The sequence below is a fragment of the Mesoplodon densirostris genome, chromosome 10 (assembly GCF_025265405.1).
Source record: "Mesoplodon densirostris isolate mMesDen1 chromosome 10, mMesDen1 primary haplotype, whole genome shotgun sequence".
Classification (NCBI taxonomy): Eukaryota; Metazoa; Chordata; class Mammalia; order Artiodactyla; family Ziphiidae; genus Mesoplodon; species Mesoplodon densirostris.
The window spans coordinates 62,286,839-62,312,039 of NC_082670.1; the positions used below are offsets into that span (position 1 = coordinate 62,286,839).

At 43.0% G+C, this 25,201-nt stretch overlaps 1 protein-coding gene across 1 annotated transcript; it reads right to left on the reverse strand.

Annotated features, from left to right (window-relative positions):
• Nucleotides 1–744: 744 nt before the first annotated feature.
• On the reverse strand, nucleotides 745–22,920 carry ZNF502 (zinc finger protein 502). The gene is made up of 5 exons (XM_060109365.1): nucleotides 22,846–22,920; nucleotides 17,323–17,403; nucleotides 16,720–16,833; nucleotides 14,514–15,902; nucleotides 745–1,424 (listed from the first exon to the last, which is right to left on the reverse strand). The coding sequence occupies exons 3-5, from the start codon at nucleotides 16,772–16,774 to the stop codon at nucleotides 745–747; spliced, it is 2,124 nt and encodes a 707-aa protein (XP_059965348.1). The 5' UTR covers nucleotides 16,775–16,833; nucleotides 17,323–17,403; nucleotides 22,846–22,920.
• Nucleotides 22,921–25,201: the final 2,281 nt, after the last annotated feature.

Below are 25,201 nucleotides of genomic sequence, written 5' to 3' on the forward strand. Positions count from 1 at the left end.
AAAACACACACAAAAGTCCTAAACACGAGTTTTTACTCAGTTAGTGTTAGTGAGGCTTCCCTTTTCATGGAAACGAGAAGTCCAGAGCTTGAAGTGAAATTAGATCCAACAATGGAAGGTATCAAAATCTACATAAAGCTTTTCAGAGTACCCAAAATGTCCACTCAAATCCCAATCATTTATTTTTTCTCTGATTAAGTCTGAATTTTTTCAAGGAGAAACTGGTCTTAAATGTGTTCTCCTATTTAAATCTATATGTTATAGTTTAAATAGCCTTCTGTAGATTAAGTATGAAATCACAGCCCAATTACAAGAATATTCTTAAGAAAAAATATATTATGAGAAACAAAAAGTTGACCTTTGTTTTCAATAACCAGATTTATAAACTTTTGCAACATCTATCACTCAAAACCAATTACTGGCAGTTAGTTATTATATACCACTCATTTTACTCTCAAGACAACCCTAGTAAGTATCCTCATTATTCTTTGGGGAGGATGGGAAAAACTGAGGCTCAGAGCGGTAAGGTCAGACACCCCTTAAGTGGCAGAGAGGCCATCAAACTTAAGACTATCTAGTTCTGAGTCTATTTTCTTAATTTTTAGGACACATTGCCTTGTGCTCAACATACAAAACATTCATCCCAGGGGAAGATTTGAGTCCTAATCTCCTAAGAATTTAGAAAAAAAAAAGAAGTGTTTTCATATTGATACAAGTCTTTCCACCCTAGTTATATCCCGAGTTTTATTCCCCAGCATGAAGCCTCTGATGTCGAGCAAGTGCTGAGCTGTGCCTGAAGGATTTCCCACAGTTAGCACATTCATAAGCTTTCTCTCCAGTGTGAATTCTGTAATGTTCACTAAGGTGTGCTTGCTTGCGGAAGGTTTTTTCACACTCACTACACTTAAAAAGTTTCTCTCCAGTGTGAGTTCTCTCATGTTCAACAAGCAAAGAGTTCTGAGTGAAGGCTTTACCACATTTGGTACATGTGTAGGGCTTCTCTCCTGAGTGGATTCTCTGATGCTGCCTGAGGCACGCACTCTGATTAAAGGCTTTCCCACAGTCGTTACACTTATAAGGTCTATCTCCAGAATGACTTCTCTGATGACGAGTAAGGCATATGCTCTGACTGAAGGCTTTGCCACACTCGCTGCATTTATAGGGCTTCTCTCCGGTATGAATTCTCAGGTGTTTAACAAGGGATGGACTCTGACAAAACGCTTTGCCACATTCATCGCATTTATAGGGTTTCTCCCCAGTATGAATTCTCAGATGCTGGACAAGGACTGCTTTTGTTTGAAAGGCCTTCTCACATTCATTACATTTATAAGGTTTCTCTCCCGTATGAATCCTCAGATGTTGAGTAAGATTTGACTGTTTACGGAAACAAGTTCCACATTCAGTACATACATAGGGTTTCTCTCCTGTGTGAATCTTCTGATGCTGGGTAAGAGATGATCTCTGAGTAAAAAACTTTCCACATTCACTACACTTGGAAGGTTTCTTCTGTCTTTTAAGTCTCTGATGTTTCACTTGCAGTGAAATCTGGCTGGAACTCATGCTTTTTGTAACACGATGAAGGGGCATCTAATAGGTTCCAGTTTAAAAGAAACTGTCTCTCAAATTCAGAATACTTACAAGGTACTTTCTCAAAGATGATTATCCTTAGAGTAACACTGTTCTCCTTTGAAAGGTCTGTGTGCATATGGTGTCCTCCCAGTCATTCCTGCAGGATTTCCCCTTCTAGTCCTTATTCAGCATGCATCTTCAACTTCTCCTCATGTGAACCCCTGATGACCAGGATCTCTGACCCTCCATGTCTTTTCAAGTCATTTAACACTGTGCCATCAGGCTTAGTTTTCTTGCCTGAAAAAAAAATTCACAAAGGAAAATGTCCTCCGTGCAGAAGAGAGGACCTGCATTGTGAAGTCCTGATTTTTATCCTCTTCTCAATAATAGAGAAAGAAGATCACAATGACCTGGGGAAAAGATTAGAATAGGTGATTGGGAGAAAGAGATTAAGTAGTGACAGGTTTTGGTAAATCTACAAACTTCCCTATTGTGATCAATTCTGAAATGCTCAAATACTAAAAACTGACCCAGGTAATTTAGGATCATCCAAAGTGATAAATGGTAGAAGAATGTGAATGGGATAAGTACATTAGTCTTGGGTAAGTTAAGTGTTGGGGAAAATTACCACTCACCTACAGTTTCTAGTCCTCAAAAATGGGTGAAAAGTAATTATATTTCCTTAGGTTGCCTATAATCAGTACCTTGGCAGAGCAGTGATAATTGAAGAGTTCCTCTTTCAAGGTTTCAAAGGTGATCCAGGCTGTAACTTTTGCTAGGTCCATTTCACCTATCCTTCCCTATTCACTCACCTTGATAGGTGTCTCTTTGGACCTCTCTTTCTCTCCAAAACATTCAGCCCCTAGGTACAACTGGGAAGGATCTAGGTTTGAAAAGTAGAGTTCTGCTTAATGAAAGAAAATAAGATATCACTGTTTTGTTTACATAAAAATAAGACAGAGGTGGTCCTTAGGGAAGAAGCCCCCATTGGACAGTAACTTCACTATAGCATCATGATCCAGGATCTGGCCCTCACCCTTGAAGCCAAAAAATGCTTCAAAATCTGATGTGTACTAATCAAATTTACAAGGAGAATGATGTAGAAAACAGAAAGTCACTTCACTAGTTTACAATGAAAATTTTGTATGCTTAATGTCCAGCTGGTTAATATATTCTCTCCAGTATAGAAAAACTGTATGGGAACCAAACTGTTGTCATCAGGACACTCCTTAGGAAGCACAGAACTGGAGAAAGAGTGGACTACTTAGACAATCTTAACGGCATCAAACTTTGAACCTGATGCCCTCAATAAAGGTGCACAGAATCAGAGAATGGATATTCAGGAACCGCATATCAGAGCAACCTCTTCTCTGGATGGTCTGGAGACACAAACACATTCTTATTCCCTGAGGCCTCCTTCTATTTTAGTTTTCTAATTATACAAGTTACACATGGATATATCCTCACCTTAAAATATTTAGATAATATGAAAGTATACAGGATAAGACAGTAATTTTTATAACCATCACCACCCCACTCTACCCAAATGAAACCACCCCCTTCCCAGAGATAATTTGGAGTATATTCTTTCAGTCTTTTTTCTCCATATTTTTAACACACATATAGCATTTGATTCTTTTTACATAAATAAAATCGTTGTATAGATGCTGCTACCCAATTTGATTTTTTTTCACCAAGGAATGTGTCTTTGAGATCATTTCATGTTGGTACATACAGATCTACTGGGGCTGAGAGTCAACTGGTACACACTGGAGTATCTGCACAAATGGTTTACAGTTGGAATCTCCAAAATATACAAACAGCTCATGCAGTTCTATGTCAAAAGAAACAACCCAATCAAAAAACAGGCAGACAGGGCTTCCCTGGTGGCGCAGTGGTTGAGAGTCCGCCTGCCGATGCAGGGGACACGGGTTCGTGCCCCGATCCCGGAAGATCCCACATGCCGCGGAGCGGCTGGGCCCGCGAGCCATGGCCGCGGACCCTGTGTGTCCGGAGCCTGTGCTCCGCAACGGGAGAGGCCACAGCAGTGAGAGGCCCGTGTACAGCAAAAAAAAAAAAAAAAAAAAAAAAACAGGCAGACATTTCTTCAAAGAAGGAATACAGATGGTCAAAAAGAACATGAGGGCCTCCCTGGTGGCGCAGTGGTTAAGAGTCCGCCTGCCGATGCAGGGGATACGGGTTTGTGCCCCGGTCTGGGAGGATCCCATATGCCGCGGAGCGGCTGGGCCCGTGAGCCATGGCCGCTGGGCCTGCGCATCCGGAGCCTGTGCTCCGCAACGGGAGAGGCCACAACAGTGAGAGGCCCGCATACCGCAAAAAGAAAAAAAAAAAAAAAAAAAGAACATGAAAAGATGCTCAACCTCACTAATTATCAGAGAAATGCAAATCAAAACTACAATGAGGGGCTTCCCTGGTGGCGCAGTAATTGAGAATCTGCCTGCCAATGCAGGGGACACGGGTTCAAGCCCTCGTCTGGGAAGATCCCACATGCCGCAGGGCAACTGGGCCCGTGAGCCACAACTACTGAGCCTGCGCGTCTGGAGCTTGTGCTCCGCAACAAGAGAGGCCGCGACAGTGAGAGGCCCGCGCACTGTGATGAGGAGTGGCCCCCGCTTGCCACTACTAGAGAAAGCCCTCAAACAGAAACGAAGACCCCACACAGCCAAAAATAAATAAATAAATAAATATTAAAAGAAAAAAAACTGTAATGAGATATAACGTCACACAGGTCAGAATGGTCATCATCAAAAAGTCTGCAAACAATAAATGCTGGAGAGGGTGTGGAGAAAAGGGAACCGTCTACACTGTTGGTGGGAGTGTAAATTGGTAAAACCACTATGGAGAACAGTATGGAGGTTCCTTAAAAAACTAAAAATAGAACTACTATATGATCCAGTAATCCCACTCCTGAGCATATATCCAGAGAAAACAATAATTTGAAGAGATACATGCACCCCAGTGTTCATTGTAGCACTATTTACAATAGCTAAGAAGCAACCTAACTGTCCATCAACAGAGGAATGGATAAAGAAGATATGGTACATATATACAATGGAATATTACTCAGCCATAAAAGAGGACAAAATAATGTCATTTGCAGCAACATGAATGGACCTAGAGATGATCATACTAAGTGAAGTCAGACAAAGAAAGACAAATATCTTATAATATCACTCATATGTGGATATAATTTTTTAAAATGATACAAATGAACTTATTTAAAAAACAGAAACAGACTTACAGATATCGAAAACAAACTTATGGTTACTGAAAGGGTAACATGGGGAGGAGGGATAAATCAGGATGTTGGGATTTACATACACACACTACTATATATATGTAAGAAAGATAACCAACAAGGACCAACTGTATAGCACAGGGAACTCTACTCAATATTCTGTGATAACCTGTATGAGAAAAGAATCTGAAAAAGAATGAATACATATATATGTATAATTGAATCACTTTGCTGTACACCTGAAACTAACACAACATTGTAAATCAACTATAATCCAATAAAATTTTTTTTAATGGTTTACAGTCAAGAGCCTGATTTGGTTGGGCAGTCTTGTACCACACTGGTTGTTAATATATTGACTATTTTGTGTAAATCTATCTTTATCTGCTGTATAAACGTCCAATATGGACATATATATACAAAAATAAACTCTAAGTGGTTTAAATAGCTAAACATAAAACCAAAACTCTAACCACACCTTTATTTCCTTTATTTTTATTGTCCAAAATAAAAAAGGTTTCCTTTTCTTAATCATACAAGGAAAAAAAAAAAAGCTCATTCTGTAAAACAGTCAGTTAGTCCAAAAATGAAATTACTTGAAATCCCACCACCCAAAAGAAACAGTTGGTATTTTGATGAATTTTCTTCTAGGATCTCTCAATGCACATATGGGCACATATGTGTACATGTATTATGTGTACATATTAGGCTAGACTGAATTCTGCAGGACATAAATAGTCTATTATATCTATTCAAAAAGTTCCCATTACCTAAAAATCCAGTTCACCCAGTACTATTCTTACTTAGTTTAACAGATACCCAGGCTCCACACTGCCATCTGATGGCCAATGACAATGGCAGTTGTGATTACTTAAGCTCTTGTTCCAAACGAGGCCAGAAGCCCATTGCATACCCTCTGAGGAAACAATCACCTTTGCAATGGGTCTTCCAATAATTTACTATCAGTTTCTGACCGCTACACCATTAGAGCATCATACTTAGCAGTTCAGCAAGTGGTTTCAGCGTGTTCCACCAGATGACTGCAGTTTAAGTTCATGTGATAAGAAATTACTGAGACTTCCCTGGTGCGCAGTGGTTACGAATCCGCCTGCCAATGCAGGGGACACGGAGTCGAGCCCTGGTCCAGGAAGATCCCACATGCTGCAACTAAGCCCGTGTGCCACAACTACTGAGCCTGTGCTCTAGAGACCACGAGCCACAACTACTGAGCCCTCATGCCACAACTACTGAAGCCCACATACCTAGAGGTGGTGCTCTGCAACAAGAGAAGTCACTGCGACTAGAAGCCCATGCGCAGCAACAAAGACCCAACGCAGCCATAAATAAATAAATAAATAAATTTATATAAAAAAATTACTGCACACTCTGATCTATCCTATAACCAATTACTACATAGCGTTCTTTCACAATAAGCCACTCTAAATCTGATTTGAGTAAGATGGTCCCATTTCTGGGTGGTTCTGTGTTTTCAGTCTGCAGGGTCTAGGTATAGTGGTCACTGCTGGGTCCCACCTTAGGTGTGCCTACTGAGCAGCCCCATCCTGGGCTCTCTAGTTAGATTTCACTTACCCAGAGACAAGCTGTTAGGAATACAAGTGACTATGGTTTGTCTCTTGGGGACTCTTCTCATGAGGAAGAGCAGGAATTTGAGGCACAGAGGGAAGAGAAAGAGCACCCATAAATTGTCAGCCTACTTCCTTCATACTCTGGATTCAAGGGAATCCAGGAATAGCCCATCCCTAACCAAATGACTATTTTAAGTCTGAATGAATGTCCTTGTTCTCATAGGCATGTATCACCAATGACAAAAAGTCAGTGAGGGCTTCCCTGGTGGCGCAGTGGTTGAGAGTCCACCTGCCGATGAAGGAGACATGGGTTTGGGCCCCAGTCTGGGAAGATCCCTCATGACGCGGAGCGGCTGGGCCCGTGAGCCATGGCCGCTGAGCCTGCGCGTCCGGAGCCTGTGCTCCGCAACGGGAGAGGCCACAACAGTGAGAGGCCCGTGTACCTCAAAAAAAAAAAAAAAAAAAAAAAAAAAAAGTCAGTGAGATGTGACAATGCACAAAGAAAGAGGGCAGGTGCTCTTAAGGACCAGGCATCCTGGGGTAAAAATTCCTCCACCAGAGATAAGACTGGAGCCCAAAGGCACCCCCCCCCCAAACCTAATGGAGAAGTCACTGACTTCAGAAATCAAAGACTATGGGGCTACAGAAGGCAGTGAGACAAGCAGTGGACTCAGTCAAGAGGTCTGGGTTCTAGTCTCTGCTCTGCCCCTAACTTGCTTAATGACCTGAAGCAAGTCACTCAATTTCAACTGTGACTTTTTAAATCTGTGAAATGAAAAACTAGTTATCTAAAGCTTCCTCTAGTACCAACATTTTGTGATTCTTTGACTCTAAAAACAGATAGAAAAGAGCAAGAACCTCAAATCAAGCCCTTCCAGTCCCTCTTTGATTGAAGCTGGTTATTAATTTCTGTGAAAAGTACTAACTGAGCAGCTACTATGTGTCCAGCAGTGAGATGCCCTCTTGTTAAGAATAGGCTGAGTCAATAGCAGGGCAACACCCCAGCACTTAGTCTCCCACAATCAGAGGCCTATCTATGAATTTCAGGAAAATAAGACTGCCTCGGTGTGAAGCAAAATCTCCAACAAAAGACAGGGGGTGTCTGTTGGAAGATGTTAAGAACCCCTCCTTAAAGGAAAGGTTTTAAGAACCCCTCTGAATAGAAAGACCACCGTATCAAAAGGCGGTGACCTGGTTTCCAGTCTAATCCATCCCAATCCACTAGCACCTCTTGACACTAAACAACTAATTATCTTCAAACTTCTAATTAGATTAAGTTACTCTTCTAAACAATTTTAATATTCAGGTCAAGTATGAACCACCACATTTCTTCCTTGAGGAGAAGTTTTCTTCACGCTTCCAAGGCACTTCCTCAACATTCTGGAAAAATTTCACAGGTCTACTATAGCTTCTTCCACTCTTGTGTTTAATACTCTGATTACATCCCATTTTCCTCTACCAAACTTGAAAACAAATATAGCATGGGCTCGGGGCTAGTGGTCTCTGGGTTTGAATCCCTGTGCCACCCTTTATTAACTAAGTGATATTGGGTAAGTTACTCTATCTTTCTGTACTCCATTTTTAACAAATGTTAAATGGAGCTGATAATAACTACTTCATAGGGTGATGATGTATAAATGAGTTAACACATGGAACGTATTTAGAAGAAAACTGACTGATAAGCATTCAATAAATAGTACTTGCTGTTAAATTATTATTGATGTCTTCGTACAGCACCTATCCTGTTGCTATTAGAGAGGAATATAAACTTAATGAAAAGAAAGAGATAACTTGCACATATACTTATTCAACCCGTACAACTCTGTGAAGTGGCAAAGCGAGGAATAGTATTCGCTTCTGGAACACAGAAAACGGAACTTAGGGGTTCGCTGGCTCAAGTGCAACCCCGGCCTCCCGACTCCCAGACCAGGGCTCTGGAACAGCCTTCGCCCCTCCCTCTTCAGGGGAGCCGGCCCCGGTCCCCGGGCCTCCGGTCCAAAGGGCCCTGCTCGGCCGGAAGGAAGAGGCGCTGCGGCCGGCGGGGTTTCTCCTGGAACCAGCCGCAGCCGGGTACGGCCGACTCCGCTTACCACGCGCTCCCCACGACGCCGCCGGCCACACCTCTCCACCCTCTGTCGACTGCGCGCTCCTGGGCCCCCCGCGCAGCTCTTCCTGGGCGCTCTGGGCCGCCACGACGTCACCAGTCCGCGCCACGCCAGCAACTGCAGCTGTCTCCTCCCTAGGAGGGCAGGGGGCTTCCTCCCCGGCTCAGAAACAGTGGCAAATCCATCAGTACACCTCTTCCCAGAATAAGGAGGCTGACCGCAAGTGAGACTGGGGGACGCCACAGGGAGTTCTTACTCCAGGTTAATTCACCCAGCAATTCGACCACATTGATCTTCCTAAAAACTCTTCTGGGGCCTCCCTGGTGGCGCAGTGGTTGAGAGTCCGCCTGCCGATGCAGGGGATACGGGTTCGTGCCCCGGTCTGGGAGGATCCCATATGCCGCGGAGCGGCTGGGCCCGTGAGCCATGGCCGCTGAGCCTGCGCGTCCGGAGACTGCGCGTCCGGAGCCTGTGCTCCGCAACGGGGGAGGCCACAACAGTGAGAGGCCCGCATACCGCAAAAAAAAAAAAAAAAAAAAAACTCTTCTGCAGGTCACGGTCCTTTGGAGGTCTTCTAAAGGTTTTCCCAAAGCTTATAGAACACACTTATACACATTCTCACCTGCCGGATAATTGGCTTCCTCAGAGGAACCGCAAACACCCTTCCGGATCTTTGTTCAACAATCAGCCAAAAGACAAGAGCTCAGATTCTCAGTGTGTGAACTTGGGCGTTACTTTACCCCTCTGTGCGCACTCCTTAATGATACCAAATTTCATAGGGTTGTGAGGATTAAATGAGGCTAATTCGTGTAAATTACCAAGAATTTCTGGTACTTGAAAAATGCTCAATAAATGTACGTCCTATCATGTTCCCCAAATCCCAGCTCCAGTCCCTCATTGACTGAATTGGCTTCCAGGACGTCTCAAGCCTTCCAGGTAGCACCCCTGCCCCCCTTTTGGGAAACTTTAGATCCTGCTTATCCTCATTAAGGAATATTTGCGCATAAGGTCTCATCCTGACAAATGTATCCCAGGGATGAAGGCATGGGCAATATGGCACCTGACCTACTTCCAGGCATTCCCACTGATCTGCAAGCTCAGGAAAATAGGGCTCTCTGCTTACCATCATATCCCTAGTGTGAGTAGGCTCTCAGTAAACAATTAAAAAATGAATGAGATGCAGCAAAGAAGTTACCTGCTCAAATTTCCAGATGGACTGTTTTCCCAAAATGGAATCCATTTAGGATGCTGAAAACAGGAGTGGAGATGCCAGACTGAAACCATCACTAACTATCTTCAGCTAAAAGGGGACCCTTTGTAGAACTGTTAGCTGACATGCCAGGGAACAATGTTGGGCTTGCCTTTCCTTTTACCCAATGTCACAGTCTCAGCACTTCTTTTGAATCAGATAGCGGGTTCTTCCTCCATAGCCCTAACATCCCACATGCCACAGAGCCTAGGCCTACTCATTTCCCCCCTAAGTTTTAGGCTTCAAAGAATCTCTAAATCAGCAGGCTCTGCTGGGTGGAAACTAACCCTGGAGTGGGGTACCCTAGGCAGAGCAGGTTAGAAACAGGAATCTGGGGCTTAACTGCAATTTGGGTTGAGATTTTTCAATGACAGGTGGAAAATGGATTGGAGGAATGGACACCAAAAATATTCCACAGGGCTTCCCTGGTGGCACAGTGGTTGAGAGTCCGCCTGCCGATGCAGGGGACAGGGGTTCGTGCCCTGGTCTGGGAAGATCCCACATGCCGTGGAACGGCTGGGCCCATGAGCCATGGCCACTGAGCCTGTGCGTCCGGAAGCCTGTGCTCCGCAACGGGAGAGGCCACAACAGTGAGAGGCCTGCGTACCGCAAAAAAATAAAATAAAAATAAAAAAAATTCCACAAAGCTAAAATGATCCTAGCCCTGCTCTAGACAGCAGCTGCAAGAGTGAAACTAGAGCTACCCCGGGTCAAGACCAGACTTCTGCATTATGTGGAAAGATGGGGTCAAAATGTAAAATCAACTTATTTCTCACCCTCACTTACATGCAGTAAGGTCTTATTCTGTGGGCCAAAAAGCTTCTTGATCTAAAGTGAGCTTCTCCCATTCTCAGGAGTAGGGCCTAACAGACACAAGCAAAGAGGCGTCATGGAGCAGAGTTACAACCAGTAAAGAGAAATCTGAGGGGAAAGCAAGGACACTGGAGTTTCAGTTTTACCTGAGACTAGGTGTGTGACCTTGGGCAAGTCCAACCATCTTTCTGTTTTTCCTTATGTCGTTTTGAGGATCTCATGTGGCCTCATCCCATGTCCTTCTGAAGTCACAAATTGCATTTCGGCACACTGAACAAAAGCAACACATTCTAATTTTTTATCATTCCAGAGCCCAAGGAAAGCCATAAGCTTCCATGTTGGGGTTTCCAGCTCAACTGCTCTCCTGCCAGGCCAGCATCACTGCTCAGCTCCTGCCTCTCTTATTTCATGGATATTCCAGTTGACATAGCTGTGCTTCTACAGCTGCATGGATTTTCCTCTTCCTGTTGACCCTGACATCAGTATATCTAAAGCACTTTGTTAAACTACGATGGGACATTTAAATGCCTAATTTGTAACAAAACCAAAAAAATTCTTTGCTACATATTACTTTTTCTTATGAGATCCTCTCTGTAGGATCTCATAAGAAAAAGTATCAGAGTGGGCCACACACTCTTTACCTTGGAGGAAGGTGCAGAATTCTTGCTTCTGGCAAATGCTTCATGACACATTCATGTATTCACATTTCTGCTCAGGTATACTCACGTATACCTCCTTTCTGCTGCTAACTGTGGACCTAAGTCACGAACTGCAGGTGGGCATGGAGAAATGTCTGACTTGATTTTAGTTGAACTCAACAAATATTGAGTACCTACGAAATGCCAGAGACTGAGGATACAAAGAGGAATAAATTTCACATGGCTCCTGCCCTGATGGAGCTGACAGTTCAGTGGAAAGAGAGATTTGTAAACTAGCCGTTACAACCTGATACATGAAATGACGAAGTTACAAAACACAGAAATAATACAGAAATGTGAGGTCAGAAACAGCTTTGAAGAGACGTTGCCTGAGCACATTCATAAGTGACAAATGGGAGCCTCCCAGGCAAGCAGAAGCAAGGAAGGCAAATAGGTCATAGAAACAGTGTGTGCAAAGGTGCCAGAGTCCAGAGATGAGGAGTCGTCACAGGAACTTGCACTATGGAACAGAACATGCAAGGAATGTCCTCTGAGAATGGCAAAGGAGGCCTGGGCCAGGTGAGAAGCCTCAGATGCCCGTTGAGGCTAGCACTTTATTCAGAGAGAGAACAATAGAGCTGCCACAGTTGTGTCTTCCAAAGACCACCCAGAAGAAATGTGAAAGATGGCCTAGTGGGGCAAGAAACTGCAAGACTGGTTGGGAAAACATAAAAATCGCCTAGGAAATAAACCAGGGAGCTGGAATAAAGCAGCAGCAGTAGAGATGGCTTCCAGACTTAGGAGGTAATGTCAACAGGATATAGTGGTTGATTGGATATGACGAGGGAAGGCTGAGGAAGAGGACAATTCCTAGACTTGGGGCCAAGCTGGAGTGGCTAGGTATATGGTGGGCCAGCAACTGAGAGAAAATCAGGAGCAAATATTGCAAGGGTGAGAATATAGGATGAGAGTAAAGATGATACGTTCCTTTCCTTCCTGCTTCCCCAGGAAGTAAAAATGGTACCGGACACTCTTAACCTGAGGATTAAAAACTCCATTTAATCCATTTTCTCCATTCCATTTTAGAAAATCTTTCTAACAGCAACTTAGGCATCTTTCACCCCTAAGGTTTTCCCATTTCCTCCTCAAGAAAATTCTCCCTTTCCTCTCTAATCTCCACTCAAGACTCCAAAGATGGTAGCATATAAATATTACTCTAAATATCAGGAAGTTCCTGAAGTTTTGGGTGGGCAAAGTTTGACTAAAATATATTAATCCAACAAATAAATATTTATTGAACATTTACTACATGCTAGCAATGAGTTTAGTGGGTTTTTTTCATTTAGAAAAAAAATACATTGACATTTGCTTTCAGTAGACTATATTTTTTTTCCATGAGCATAAAATGTAAAGTTTTCATAGGGTTACTTTTGCCCATATTAATTTACTCAATTATGAATTGTCCTATGGCAGGTTTGAGAACATAATCTTTATAGCTGGAGAGGGAAAAGTATGTTATTTCTGCCACATTCCCATTATTGGTAATTAATTGCTCAAACCAATGCTTGTAAGACACTTGCTCTGGAAAAAAAAATCGATGCTGAGTTCCAAATAACCATTCCAGAATTAACTTACTTTAGTTTTTTAATAGTCATATTTTTAAAACTGTATAAGCTTCAGAGCATAGAAACGATTTCAAATACTAGTCAAAGGCTATCCTCACTTAATCTTCCAGAGCTGAATCTCTGGGTAGCAGTTAAGAACATGAAAGAGAATGGGGAAATAAAGGGGAAACATGCCCTTCCTTTCTCTCAAAGAATAAAATACCATCACAGTCACGGCAAACCATGTTACCTCAATTTTCAGGGATTTGAAAAAGAGGTAATTCTCTCTAGAATTCTTTCCAAATTCATCCCACGAGAGGTGTTTCCCTAGATACTCCTAATCCACAGGGAATGATAAATATCCTGGAAAAAGAGGGCCAATAAAAACAAATATCTGAGATCTAATGAATCCGTGGTTAGAGCCACCAATGCCATGATTACACAAAACCTAGCCATCCCCACTACGGTGACCACTTCATCACTAATGCTTTCTCCTCTCTAAAGGCTAACAAACCAAGTCCCACTTTGTTAATCCCAGTGGGCCCCACTCGCCTGGTCCCTGTGCACTAGTGCCCCAGCCAAACTTAGAAGAGACAGGTGTACGCCCTAGTCTAGGACAGGGATATGTGGGTAGCTTGCTCAGTCACAGGCAGGCTTCCTGCTCTGAGGCTTCTTAGCACTAGCAGCCTAGCACAAACCATTTTCTTTCTGGGTAAGAGAATATTCCTCTGGGAAAGAGGTTAGGTCTTCCTCTCTGTGATCCTCTGAGCAGATCTGACTTCCTTCCCACAAACTGACATCATTCAAGAGAAGTCTCTCTTGCTCTCTTATTTCCTTCTTAGCCCCAAGTCACCCTCCAGCTTGAAAGGATCAGGAAGCTCTCCCTCACCCTGATAAAAGCCTTCTTCACCAACTTTTCTGTAGCGATCAGCCCAGCTCTTGCCACATATCCCCTTATTTGCTGAATAGATGAATGACTAAGGATTCTGTTTTCACTTGTTTCTATCTCCCCTTCACGGGAACACTCCCACAGATGGGCAGCCTCCCCACGGTGGCATGCTCAGAGCGGCCTCAGGCATCTGCAGGCTACTCAGCACTACCTCAGAGTTGCTGCCACTTTCACACTGACAATCAATTTGGAAAAGCGCCTCAGCCTATGACCAGTGAACACAGGTGACAAGTTGGGAAGGTGAAGCAGGGGTGTAATAAGGGAAACACAGTGCTAACTTAAATGGCACCTCCAGGTATGAGAATGCCATGGAGACAAAGGAATGGCAAAGGGCAAGGATTTCTCTGAAAAGTAGGAACTTCTTTCCTACCCTGTATTCCCAGATGCCCACCTGGAGTAGGCTCTGCATTCTCCAAGCTCCCACCTCCATTTCTCAAAACACCCTCCTGAGTGCAGTATCCAAGGCTCCTTTATCCTTTCCTCTAGGAACTCTTCCTGTCCCTCTTCCCTAGCCAGATTCCTAGTCACTGTCTCTAGAGAAACTGTCATAACCTTAATGCCAGGTTTATTCACCACTGTGAAGTTTCTGATGTCTGAAAAGGACTGAACTATGTCTGAAGAATTTTCCACATTCAAAGCACTCATAAGGCTTCTCACCAGTGTGAATCCTGTAATGTTCACTAAGGTGTGCATACTTGCGGAAGGTTTTCTCGCACTCACTACACTTATAGAGCTTCTCACCAGTGTGAGTTCTATGATGTTCAGTAAGAGACGTGTTGTGAGCAAAGGCTTTCCCACATTCTTGACATTTATAGGGCTTCTCTCCAGTATGAATTCTCATATGCTGAGTGAGGCAGGTATTCTGGTTAAAGCCCTTCCCACATTCATTGCATTTATAGGGTTTTTCTCCGGTGTGGCTTCTCTGATGCCGAATAAGGCAAATGCTCTGAATGAAAGCTTTACCACACTCACTGCATTTGTAGGGTCTTTCCCCTGTATGAATTCTCTGATGTTTAGTGAGTGGGGTGCTCTGAGCAAAAGCTTTGCCACATTCCTTACACTTATAGGGTTTCTCTCCAGTATGAATTCGCTGGTGTTTAATAAGGGATGGGCTCTGACAAAACGCTTTCCCACATTCCTTACATTTATAGGGTTTCTCTCCAGTATGAATTCTCTGATGCTGAGAGAGGTTTGCCTTTGTATGGAAAGTCTTCCCACATTCATCACATTTATAGGGTTTTTCCCCAGTGTGAATTCTCTGATGTTGTGTAAGATTTGAGTGTTTGCGAAAAGAAGAGCCACATTCATTGCATAAATAAGGTTTCTCACCAGTGTGAATTCTCTGATGATGAATGAGGTGTGTGTTCTGACTGAATGTCTTCCCACATCTACTACATTTATAAGGTTTCTCTCCAGTGTGAATTCTCTGGTGTTCAGTGAGATGTGAATGATTGCGGAAGGAATTCCCACAGTCATTACATTTATACGGTTTCTCTCCAGTGTGGATTCTCTGATGCTGAGTAAGAAATGATCGACATCGAAATGTTTTCCCACATTGCTCACATCCATATGGTTTCACTCCGGTGTGAATTCTTTGATGTCGAACAAGGAATGAGCTACGACTAAAAGTTTTCCCACATTCCTCACATGTGTAGGGTCTCGTATGAGTTCTCTGATGCTGGGTAAAGGATGAACTCTGATTAAAAGTTTTTCCACATTCACTACATTTCCAAGATTTTTTCTGTGTAGAGAAGATCGGACATTTACTTTGGTCTGAAATCTCATTGGTGTATATGTTACTTGTCTCCCACTGATGTAGGCTCTCTTCTGTAGAAACCCTGAGATGTGTAACAAGGCTTGAGGTCAAAAGCAGGCTTCTCTCAAAATTATATTCTTGTCTAATCATTTCTGGAGGTGCTTCCTTGTGGATGAAAGCTATTCCCCCAAAACCTTCTTGGAAAAGGCATGGTCCAGGAACCTCTCTGGGAGGGTTTTCCTTCATGCTCTCACATACATATTTTTCTTCAAATGTAGAATCCTGGTATTCATACTCTTGGAATCTCTTTGTTGCTATCCCTGGCAAATCAATTTCAGAGCCATCCTGCTCTGGAGCAGGCTTGTTCACCCAACCTGAAAAAAACCACCACAGTGAGTATCTCTTGTGCAAGGCAGAGTGCAAGCCCCTGAACTTATAGGGACCTAACTTTGACAGGTCTCAGTAATGGCCTATGAGTAATGGCCAATAAGAGCCAGTGGGGGTAGGACTTCCCCGGTGGCACAGTGGTTAAGAATCTGCCTGCCAATGCAGGGGACACGAGTTCAAGCCCTGGTCTGGGAAGATCCCACATGCCGCATAGCAACTAAGCCCGTGTGCCACAACTACTGAGCCTGCAAGCCACAACTACTGAAGCCCGCACGCTTAGAGTCCATGCACTGCAACGAAGAGTAGCCCCTGCCTGCTGCAACTAGAAAAAGCCCGCGTGCAGCAACAAAGACCCAATGCAGCCAAAAAAAAGAGCAAGTGGGGCAAGTAATTCAGAGTTACAACTGGTGAAAGAGATCTGCATCAGGGTAAGGTGATCACCATTAATGAAAAATGAGTAGCTGCAGACACCAAGGAAGTGACAGAATCAGAGACCAGGGAGATAAAGGGAAAAAAACAAACAATAACAGACTAAGATTAGGGCAAGACAAGAAACATGGATGGTTTGTATTCAAAGAGTGGAGAGTGGAAGAATGTAAAAGTGCAAAATAGTGGAAATGAGATCAAGTGAGTACCAGGGAAAAGCTGGCCTCAAGAGATGCTCACTCAATAGATGTTCACTCACATTCACCCCAGCATTCTTAAAAGAGAGGGTAATTTGCTCTCCTGAGCTTCATTCAGTTTCTCTTGTAAAATTTCCAAAGCCCTCCTGTTTCTTCCACTGGTGATCCCTTGCTTACTCACCTGGACAAATCTCTCTTTCAATCTCTCTCTCTTCAGCTCCTTGCATATTCGACATCCACAAATCTTCTCTTTGCTTTGATTGTAAAAGACTTCAAGGTTGAAAAACTGGGAGCCCTGCTCATAGAGGAAAAAAAGGTGGGGGAGGGGATATCACTGTCCCAGTAAACAGAAAAATAAGATAGAGCTGTTGCCTAAGGATACTATCCGGTAACTCACACAAAACCTGTCAGGACAACAATGTGCCTGCATCACCAAGAGTCAGGGGTGGCTTCCAGCTTTCTAGGTTAACAAACTCCATTTGTCAGCTGTCCAAGAAGTGGCAGCCAGACAGACTGACATATTAGCAAACACTCAAGTACTTGAGAAATAAATCAGAATGTTATTTATAAAGATAAAAATAACTATGAAGTGAATAGGAATATCCATGTCAATTAGTGCACTCTTTCCACTATACAATAATCTATATGAAAAGTCAATTAATATGGTCAAACGTTGTGTTGGGAAACGGCTTCATAGCAAGGCTAATGCATTAAGTCTGATCCACCCACCTCCCCTATATGTCAAGGAGCTGGATAGTAATTAGGGATTTCTATTTGATACAACCTAGAGATATGCTGATTGTCCTTTCTTCAAGATGTCTTATCAATTCAAAATCTTTTCTTCAGGCATAGCTCAGTGTGTAGGCTGCAGTTGAAAAAACAAAAACACTTTGTGAAATAATTTTTGACTTACAAAGAGTTGCAAAAATAGTAGAGAGAGTTTCTGGTTTTTGGAAGGTCAAAATCATAACTATTCATCCAAAAATGTCTCTCCGTATAACCCTGAAGTGAGGAGTAGAATTGGAAGCATTATTTCAAGAAAAACAGAAGGCAGAGAGATGGTTTACCATAATCAAGAGCTCAGAAGGCATGGAAGAATAGGATGTCTGGTGAAGTATAGAATAAGGCTGGCCCTGGGGACTTCTCATCAAGGTCTGTGCCTCGGTGTTGAGTTTTAGAGGTTTAAGAGGATCCTATCTGGGATTTCCTGATCCTCTTCCATAGCAGGGACATAAAGTGGACCCACTGCAGAATCCTACGGAGACTCATGAAGTAGTGTGGGGTTTGGCTATAATCAGAGCTAGACAGTGGAGAAAAAGTCAGAAATGCCCCTGCCTACCCAGAGCTTACGTCACAGCTCAACAAAGACATTAACACCAGTAGTTACAAATAAGGGAATTATAAAAGGAGAAATATTGGGTCCTGTAGAATGCAGAGCAGAGGGGACCTAATCTAATCTGGGAAAGAAAGCCTCCCTGAAGAAGAGTTAAATAAGAATTAGACAGGTGAAGAGGGAAAAGAAGATACTAGAGAGATTAAACAGAATATACAAAAGAAATCAAGCCCCATACTTCAGAAGAATGAAAGAGATCTAGTAAGGCCAAAGTATTAGGCACTAGAAATAAGACATGAAGCCCGAGGCAAGCAAATACAACCCTGCAAATCACTTTAAGGAATTTACCCTAAAGTGAGCAAAAAGCCATAAAAAGTATTGGAAGAGGTTTGAAAAATATGTGACATGATTAGATCTTATATTAAACACACACACACAAACACAACTTATCCTTTTGCCCACAGAGCAAAGTGTGTACAAGGGGTGGAAGGTAGGAGGCAAGGTGAAGGCTGGAGGACCCCTTGGGAGGTTGTTTCAGCAGTCCAATAAGGGGACTTGGATGACTAAGAGACAAAAGCAACAGGACAGGATGACTACTGGAGCGAGATGTGAGGGAGAAGGAGAAGTTAATGACAATTTGCTGGTTTGGGGCTTGAGAGATGACAGTGACCTTTAGTGAGAGTGGTAACACTGGTTTGAGGAGGAAAAAGATACATTCAGTTTGAAATATCAGGCATACATATATGGAGCAGAGGACAGAGGTGTGGGCTGAAAACTTGTATTTAGAGTTTTTGTCATAAAGAAGGTAACTGAAATTCTGGGGATAACAGATAAAATCATCAAAAGAGTGTAGCTAGGAAACCTCAACAGGGAGTTTACACATTTATAAGGAGGTTTAACTCTGGCTTTTGATTTTAGAGATTCCTAATCCCTAAGAGAAATAAGTAAACTAATTTAATATATGATAAAAATTGGCATTTCTAATCATAAAAAAATTGATTACTCAAAATTTATGTTGGGATTGTTGCTTAAGTATCTGGAAAATACACTTAGTGAGATTCCTACCTCACACCACATACCAAAATAAACCAAAACCCAGTAAAGGGTTAAAAAATGTATTTTTGATTTATACATCAAGGAGTAGATAGACCTGATAGATAAAAGACTTCCTATTAACGAGTAAAGAAAAAAGATGAACTGATAGAAAAATGCAAAGTACAACAAATACACCAAGAATTACAAAAGGCCAATAGACATACCAAAACAAAGTTTCACCTCACTGGTAATCAAAGAAATGGGAACTGAAAGAATGAAAAATCAATTTTTATATCAAGTTGGAAACTCTCTCTTTAATGCTAAAACTCAAAACTGGCAAAGGCGCAGGGAAAGAGAGCTTCTCACACACCACTGGTGGGAATGTAAACTGGTACCATCTTTCTAGAGCTAACTGGCAATATACTGGGATGGCCAAAAAGTTCGTTCATAAGATGGTATGGAAAAATGCGAATGAACTTTTTGGCCAACTCAATATATTAGGTCTTAAAGTTGTAGGCTGAGTGGCAGTTGGGACAGCACGATCACCATTTTGTAGGTACAGAAAGTCAGAACAAAATTCTCAATCTGTACTACATACAACACCTGCAATGGATCTCAGAAGATCCTCAGTCATCAGTATGTAATAAAAATGCCTATATTATTTAACCTAGTAATGCTACTGTTAGAACTTTTTCATAGAGAAGGAACCTCCCAGAGTGAGAGAAAAAAAAACAAACTGAATTCTTTTGTTACCTGTAAAAAAAAAAAAAATCCCCTGAAATGTTGTTGGAAAACACACTTTTTCTGTTGATGGACACTGAGGCTTAGCAATTTAGCAAAATATGGTACTTCCACTTGGTGGAAATTAAACAGACATCAGATAATTGAAAATGAAAATATGTGACAATGTGGAAAAATACTTACAGGCAAATGTGAAAAAAAAACACAAGATATTAAAATTTCAAATACAATCTAACATCATATATGTATGTTAAAATATACATATGAATAAGATCAAGAAGGAAAAGTAATTATCACCATGGTGATATAAATTATGAATGATTTTCTCTTCTATTTTCCAAATTTCCTCAATTATCTATATTTTGCCTTTTTTTAAAAAAACTTAAATCTCTCAGAATATCTATCAATTTGTTAGCCATGATCATCTTGAGGAATAAGATTATGGTAAATTTTTATTTTAAGGCCTTTCTTTTTGCAATGTTTGAAAGTTTTCCTGTAGAAATAAGTAAATAACTCTGTAATCAGAGAAAACAAGTGAAAAAAATATAATCAGAGATAAGCACAGAGATTTATGTACAAAGATCCCATTGTTACTATAACTGTACAAAATACAGGCAAGTAAACATTGATGGCATATCAATATGATAGATTATGAAACTATTAAGAGTTATGTTTTCAAAGAATATTCATGAGAAAATACAATATGTTAAAACAGGAGACTACAAAACACTAAAACAAAACATATGCCCATATATACCAGTACTAAAGTAAGCATTCAATAAACAGAAACTATTATTACTACACAGATATATACAAAACACACACATAAAAAAGGACAGAGGAGGGCTTCCCTGGTGGTGCAGTGGTTGAGAGTCTTTCTGCCGATGCAAGGGACACAGGTTCGGGCCCTGGTCCGTGAAGATCCCACATGCCGCGGAGCGGCTGGGCCCGTGAGCCATGGCCGCTGAGCCTGCGCGTCCGGAGCCTGTGCTCCGCAACGGGAGAGGCCACAACAGTGAAAGGCCCGCATACCGCAAAAAAAAAAAAAAAGAAAAAGGACAGAGGAAAACCCACTAAAATGTCAACAACTGATCTCTAGGTCATTTAATGGGTTACTTTATTTTGTCTTTTATATCCTTTTACATATTTCATTTTTCCTGCAATAAACATGAATTACTTTTATAGTCAGTAAAACATTTAAAAGTGAGAGATCTCACTCAGGGGTTTAAGCACCCTCCCCCCAAAAAAACTTTCTTTTTAATGCCACACCTAATGGATATGGTATTGGTTTCCCTTTCAAAATAAGATCAAAGTGGCAAAGTGGACTGGGCTGGGACTCAGGAAACTTTGCTCTGCCATAGCCCACATGAGCAGGCTATTTATCTGAAAAAGGTGACAAATTAGATAATATCCACGAGTCCTTCCAGCTCCAACGTTCTGTGAAACCCCTGACTAAATAATTTTTTTTTTTTTTTTGGCTGCGCCGCACAGCTTGTGAGATCTTAGTTCCCCGACCCCAGAGATTGAACCCAGGCCCTCAGCAGTGAAAGCTCGGAGTCCTAACCAGTGGACCACCAGAGAATTCCCTAAATGAGTTAATTAATTCACGTAAAGCATTTATAAAGATATCTGCCACGTATCAGGCACTCAACAGGGGTTAGGCATTATTATGTTTGAGAAGGACAGGTTGGTGACAACCACTGTCCTCCAGTCGTGGATCATCTGAGCTGTTTGTCTACGCCAAAAGTTAGCAAACCTTGCCTTTGTAGTTTGAAAACAGAACTAGACAATATGTAAACAAGTGATCTTGGTTGTGTTTCAATAAGTTTTTTTTTTTTAACAAAAACAGGTGGTAGACCAAAATTTAGCCCATGAGCCACAGTCTGCTGTCCCCCTGGCCTCTAAGTTGCCCAGAATAGGATGTATAGGTGCTTCCACAAATACATAATGTGGAATAATCTGTTGGTGATTTTAAGATCTGAAAGGATCTATCTGAATCCAGATTTGGGGGAAACGGGTATTATGGTGAACGGACATATATATCTCCATCCTCATCTTGCTAAACTAAGAGGGATCTGGCTTCCTCCTCATGCCTTGTAAGCTTTCTCCCTGCTGCCACTTCCCTATCCCTCTTGAAGGATTCTGGGGAAGCCAGGTGGGGTTTTCCAAGAATTTGAAACTACAATTCCTTCAATAAGACCACACTTAAATGTACTCTTCTCTGAAGCCCTTCTTGATTTGCCTGTTGGCTCCAAGTAACGTATTCTTCTAGGCCTGCAGCAGCACACTGGATCTATCTCTTCTGCAGCCTTGGGTCATTCAGTAGCAATGTGTCCTCGGATAAGTTACCTATTCTCTCGTACCTCAATTTCCTCACTAAAAACTAGATAATACGTTGCTGTGAAAGCTAAATAAATTAGCACAACTGCTTAAAACAGTGCCTGGTACACGTTAAGTGCCAAATAAATGTGTTTTAAAACATTACCACAGAAATCTGCTCACATATATATCTTCCAGCACTACAGTGGCAGCGTCTTCCCATTTGGCGGGCTCCGAGGTCACTCACGCTGCAGCCCCGCCTCTAAACCCTGTGTAATATTTGGCAAGTAATGGATAGTATATTTTTGTTGTTAGACGTTAACATTTCCATACGTGCTATCACGTACATGCTATCAACTGAGCTTTAGAGAGAAAAGAAGGCAGTGACAGTCCAACTTTATAAAGATCAAGAAATCGGCTCTATCATAGGTAATTATAACCCAGGTCTTGAGACTCCCTAGCTGGTGCGCTTTACACTATTTGCCTTCTGCTGTTAAGTCGGTCCCTTAAAAAATTTGAGCTGCAGGACTGGTTGGGGTACAAGTAGCTGGTATCCAGACCGAGAACTCTGGCCCCAGGATTTCATTTACGAACACGGGTCCTAGGTCTTGATCATTTATCCATCACTCAATCATCATTCATTCATTCATTTATTCACTCCACCATCTTCTTAGGCGCGTCCTCTGTGCCAGGCCCTGGTGAGTGCAGTGTTGAAGCTGCAAGCCGGGCCGGGCCGCCGGGAGTTCGGAGCCGCCGTGCAGGCAGCAATCCGGGGAGAACGAGGCCCGGGAGGGCTTGCTACATAAACCTGGGCCGCCGCCACAGCCGAGACGCACCCGGAGCCGCTGCCTTCCCCTCCCTTCGGCCCCGCCCGCTCACCGTGATGTCCGGCGGCTCCCAGCGGGGCGGCGACCACGGTCCCGGAGGTACACGGAAACCCAGGGCGCAGGCTCATCCGCCCGGACCGGAAGAACAGCAGCGCGGCCGGTAGTGCGTCATCAGCGACCCGGAAGCGCAGCCCTCGCTTGCCTCTCTAGGAATTGGAAGGAGCCTCTCGATAGGGGCCTCATAGAAGGCGGTCGCGGCCTGGTTTTCCTCCAAGCCCAGTGGCGTGCCTGATGTCCCATGAAAGACTGCCTTCACCCAGAACACAGTGACCACCTGATGCCTGGGGAAAACTGTAGATGGGGGCGTTAGGGTTGGAAAAAACTGTAGATGGGGGCGTTAGGGTTGGAAAGAGTGCTAAGTGGGAGTCAGAATGGGCCATCTCGGGCTTCCGTGGTGGCGCAGTGGTTAAGAATCGGCCTGCCAATGCAGGGGATGTGGGTTCAAGCCCTGGTCGGGGAAGGTACCAAATGCCAGGGACCAACTAAGCCCGTGCGCTAAAACTACTGAGCCTGTGCTCTAGAGCCCGCGAGCCCACAACTCCTGAGACCACGTGCCACAACTACTGAAGCCCACTTTCCTAGAGCTGGTGCTCTGCAACGAGAAGCCACCCAATGAGAAGCCCGTGCACCGCAACGAAGAGTAGCCCCTGCTCGCCGCAACTAGAGAAAAGCCCGTGCGTAGCAACAAAGAGCCGAGGCAGCCAATAAAATAAATAAATTTTTTTATTTAAAAAAAAAAAAAAAGAATGGGCCATCTCAGCAAGGGAGTAGTACATTCCATCTGCTAAAAATAGCTCCTGATTATGAACCTTGACCTCAACACTGGGCTCTGACCAGGGAGGCCGGCCTGGTGTTTCTTCTGGGCGTGAGTAGTCTGGTGGCAGACGAGATGGGAGCTCTGGCCGAAGGCCTTCCTGCACTGGGTGCGGCAATAGGTCTTCTTGCCCGTGTGGCTCTGCGGGTGCACCAGGAGGCAAGGGCTTCAGCTGAAGGCCTTGCGGCACTCAGGGCACACGCAGGGCTTCACCCCAGTGTGCACCCTCTGGTTCAGGCTCAGGTGGGAGCTGCGCGTGAAGGCCTTCCCACACTCCCCGCACCCACATGACTTCTCCCGTGTGCATTCTCTGGTGGACCATGAGAGTGGAGCTCTGGCTGAAGGGTTTGCCACACTCAGTACACGTGGAGAGATTTTTGCTGGGGGCAAGAAGTGTTTGGTTTTGTTTTTTAACTTTCATATACCCCCTGATAAAAAGGGAACAAGATTGGAAATGCACCATGCAAGGAAGTAGAATAACACTCCCTCTGGGATAAAGATATATCAATAACTGGCCTTTCATGGGCCTTCTACTTTTTCAGAATAAAACGAAAACACACACTCATTCACAAGAGAGGTACTTGAAAAGAGGTGAAAAGAACAGAGTAAAGGCACCCATCTAACCACAAGTCTATCTGTAGCATCAGTCTCATAAAGATTCTACATACATTAAATCAATATATTCCTGAATTGAATTCCCTTTGAATTAAAAATTGCCATTGAAAAAAGTTCATTAACAAGTCTCTCCTCACTTACTTGTCTGCAGGCTGTTCAGAATGCCCTGCTGTCCTGCTCCCCTCTTCTCTGGCTTCCCCAATGCACAAACCTCTGGAATCTCGCTCTGGAATCTTAACAAAGAATTCTCCTTTCAGTTTGCTCTAGAGTCAAATCCTCCTTTTCAACTTTAGTCTCACTATCTGAGCAAGGCATAGAAGATAAAAACAAATAATATATAGCAAAAAGAAAAAGAGAATCAGCTTTATATTCTAGACAGGTAAAAGAGACTATATTGGGATTTGAGGAAACCCAATAAATGACTTCTCTCTTTAAAGTAACATGGGGGAATTCCTTGGTAGTCCAGTGGTTAGGAGTCCGTGCTTTCATTGTTGAGGGCCTGGATTTGGGGAACTAAGATCCTGCAAGCCATGGGGCATGGCCTAAATAAATAAATAAATAAAAGTAAAGAATCAACGTAGCACTGGGGCCAAGTGTGGTCTCTGGGGCCAGACTGCTGAGGTGAAATCCTGCCTCTGTCACAAGCAGTTACTTGACTTCTCTGTGCCTCAGTTTTCCTATCTGTAGAATAGGTTAATGCTAGTACCTATTTCATGTTTTTAGAATTAAAAAATTTAATGTCCATAAAGTGTTAGCTAGGTAAGTGTTAGCTATTAGTAAAATTCTCTGCTCAATTGACAAATAAGATATGCAAAGACCAATATATTGTCTTTATTACTGAAAAGCTGATATTGTTGAATGTGGCTTATAGTTGCTGGCAAGTGAGGTTACTAACACCGAATCCCAGGATTAGACAGCA